The following is a 3,234-nucleotide window of genomic DNA, read 5'->3' as shown; positions in this document are numbered from 1 at the left end:
GAAGCCTAACTGCAAGTGATGGCGTAGTGAAACTACTTATAAGGCAGCATAATCAGCGACCACAGAGGAGCAGTTCGACGGTTTGAAGTGCAATTCGATGGTCATCTTTGAGGAGTATAAATAGCAGGGAAGGCCCCGAAAAAAGCCCCCAGACTCAGATCCAAGAAACCAGTCTTACTTTACATATTTCGTTCCAGTTTTTATATTTCTTGTTCTTTACATTCCTGTACTTTAAATTCCTACACTGCACTTCATTCATAGGAATAGTTTCAAGTAGATTGTCGTTGTAAACCTCTACGAGGCTGAGTTTGGATCATTGTAAGTTTTTCATACTAATGAAATGCTTCAATTGCTCTTTATTTAACTGTTCTTGTGCTTAAATTCTCCTAAATCAAGCCACCAGTAAAAGTCCTCTTCATTGAGGCTAAAAGAACTACAATACAATCGTCTGATAATTGGTTGGCAATAAAAATTCTGTAAGGACTGATTGATCCTTGCTGGCACGCTCATAATTACAAAAATAACCTTCGAAAGCCAAAAAGCCAACGATTTGCTTCAATACAGATCGAAACTAGAAAAAACAAATGAAAAACACAAAGAAACTAGGAAAGCACTGATAATGTCAACGAAGAAATTGGTGCGAAAGCAGTGTGACAGTCGGACACTGAAGCCACCTTTGCCAAGGCCATTGTGTAAACTTTCAAGTCTTTATTTGGGGTTTCTCTTCAAGCACAATCTCATTCACATCTAGCTTTTTCTCTTCTAATGTAGAAGTTCATTTGAGCTTCTCGTAGAGTGCTTCCCATGCCTCATCATTATTAATCCACTTGACATTCTTTTCATGTTGGAATTCACTTGTCGGGTGAGCAATCTCATTGAACTTCTCAAAGTAAACTAGATTAGGAAAATTTTGCTGCAGAAATTCCGCCTCTATCTTCAAGTTCTTCAGATATTTCAACCTTAAAATCTTCACTTTCCACTTCTTATTTTCCTCTGGATGCAAAGCATCAAGCTTCCCTCCCCTAATGTACAACCTCTTCAACTCTTCCAAGTTGCTAGGTTTTAACCACTCTGGGGAAGTTTTTTGAGGGAGGCACCTGATATCCAGTTTCTCCAACTTTGGTGGAAATGAGAAAAACTTCATTGTCAAGGTAGCAGTATCGTTCAATTTTAAACCTTCTTTTTCCTCTGATGATGATGCTCCTCCAACATTTGAATCCATCTTCGTGCCTTGCCCACCATTTTTGGATGCTGAAGCCACTTTTCCCCACGAAATAGTTAGGACACGAAGATAACAGCATTACTCCCTATTCGTATACTCAGTTTTCTCAGTTTCTTCAACTGAACTGGATCACCCAACTTGCTAAGATTTTTCTTCGTATGTCCTATAACAAAACCCTTAAGCACTTGGAGTGAGGAGAGCTTTTCAATCCCTTTTGGCATGCCTTCGAGCAAGAAACACTGGGATACATCCAAGTGAGTGAGCTTCCTCAATGATCCTATATCAGAAGGCAAACTTTCTAAATTGTGACAAGCCCTGAGGTCAAGAATTTCAAGATTTACGCACTTAGCAAATGAAGGTAATGTTGTAATTCTTGAAATCCCTTGAACACTAAGGTACCTCAAGTGCTTCTTTGCCCCCAAATCATTCAAGAAGTCACCATTTTCTACCTCAATAGCTTGTTGAGCTGAGGTCTGCCACCTACCCAGTTGAAGAATCACAAGCTTCTTAAATTTTGAAAACAGACCAGTTTTAAAAATTAAGTAATCCTTATTTACATTGAATATTGTGAACAGCTCCTCCTCTTCTTTAAGACTACCACTACCCAAAACTAAGCAAGCGCGGCAAGATTTAGAGTCATTATTATCACGAGATTTAGAGTCATTATTATCACGAGATTTAGATTCATTATCCACATTAATCTTAGACTTACCGGTATCATCAAAATCAAAGAACTCAGCTCTTCTGGCCGCTGAAATCAACATACAACGAATCCAAGGATGAATTGTACAACAATGAACTACGGGGTTTTGGTTTTTATGATTTTCATCTGTGTAGTATGGTTGTATCAATCCCTTCTCAAGAAGCTTCATAAAGACTCCTCCTACCTCCTCTGCGGACTTATCCTTAGATTTGCTGATCAGACCCTCCCCGATCCACCAATAGATCAATTGTTTTTTCTTCACAACAGCTTTCTCAGGAAAAATTGCCAAACAGAACAAACAGACCTTGAGCTGAATATCAAGGGCATCATAACTCAACTAAAGATTAGCCATGGCAGAGGATTCAAGAATGATCTTCTCAACTCTCCAATGTAACCAGTCCCTTGACGCTTTTGGAGCTTCAGACTCTGATGAACCTTTCTCTTGTGTTTTCAAAGACTTCATGTCCATCAACTCCTTGATTTCTTGAAGATTTTCATTGATTTGCTTGATCTTCTCAGGGATGATGTCATTCTTGTCCTCAGGCTGAGGATCAAAGATGAAATCTTGCTCAGAGATGTAGGCTTCCAATTCATTGAGTTTTTTCCAGAGGTCTTCATCATTCAAACAAGGAATCAAGACATCTTTAATCTGTTCAAGCATGGTTTTGATGGCATGGAGTGAACTAAGACGAGGGTTTTTAGCATTGTCTTCGGTTATTTGGCGGTTGGGATGTGAGGCGATTTTGGATACGTGATTATGCAGAATTGAGAAAAGGTCGATTAGTTTTTTACGAGTCGACATATTCTAATCGAGTTCAAGATCAATGAAAAGAATGATGTGATGGCAACAACCAAGAAAGACAGAGAAGATATAGATATAGAATTTGCCCCAGGAAAATGAAAGACTAGAGAGAGAGAGAGAGAGAGAGAGAGAAGCGATTGAACAAGAGGTGTGGTTGTTATGGATACCGAGCACTAGAAATCAATTACAATCAAAACAAAAGCCATCATGTCCAGGACACTGGGAGGGAGGGAGGGAGCGAAGTGGGTGGGGGATACCAAAAAATAAGCTAATCTTGTCTATATATAAATGAATGGGTCCTGCAGTATAAATTGAAATAAAAATGTTAAAAACAATCATTGAGATGGTTTTCCGATCAAAAAAATCATTGAGATGGTTTTTAACATATAAAAATGTGTAATGTTAGGCATTTTAAATAATCTACTAAATGTTTTATTAAATCTTTTTTATGGATGTGAAGAGTCCCGCAATTTAGTAAAATATTGGTAGATTATTAGAAATTTCTAA

At 38.2% G+C, this 3,234-nt stretch overlaps 1 protein-coding gene across 1 annotated transcript; it reads right to left on the bottom strand.

The window, feature by feature from the left end:
- Nucleotides 1–1,278: 1,278 nt before the first annotated feature.
- LOC114271067 (disease resistance RPP13-like protein 4) lies at nucleotides 1,279–2,094 on the bottom strand. Its single transcript, XM_028212684.2, has one exon. It carries the CDS (start codon nucleotides 2,092–2,094, stop codon nucleotides 1,279–1,281), a length of 816 nt encoding a protein of 271 aa, XP_028068485.2.
- Nucleotides 2,095–3,234: the final 1,140 nt, after the last annotated feature.

Source organism: Camellia sinensis, chromosome 8 (genome assembly GCF_055761805.1).
Source record: "Camellia sinensis isolate YWXY chromosome 8, ASM5576180v1, whole genome shotgun sequence".
Taxonomy (NCBI): Eukaryota; Viridiplantae; Streptophyta; class Magnoliopsida; order Ericales; family Theaceae; genus Camellia; species Camellia sinensis.
This window is presented reverse-complemented; position numbering and strand designations above follow the sequence as displayed.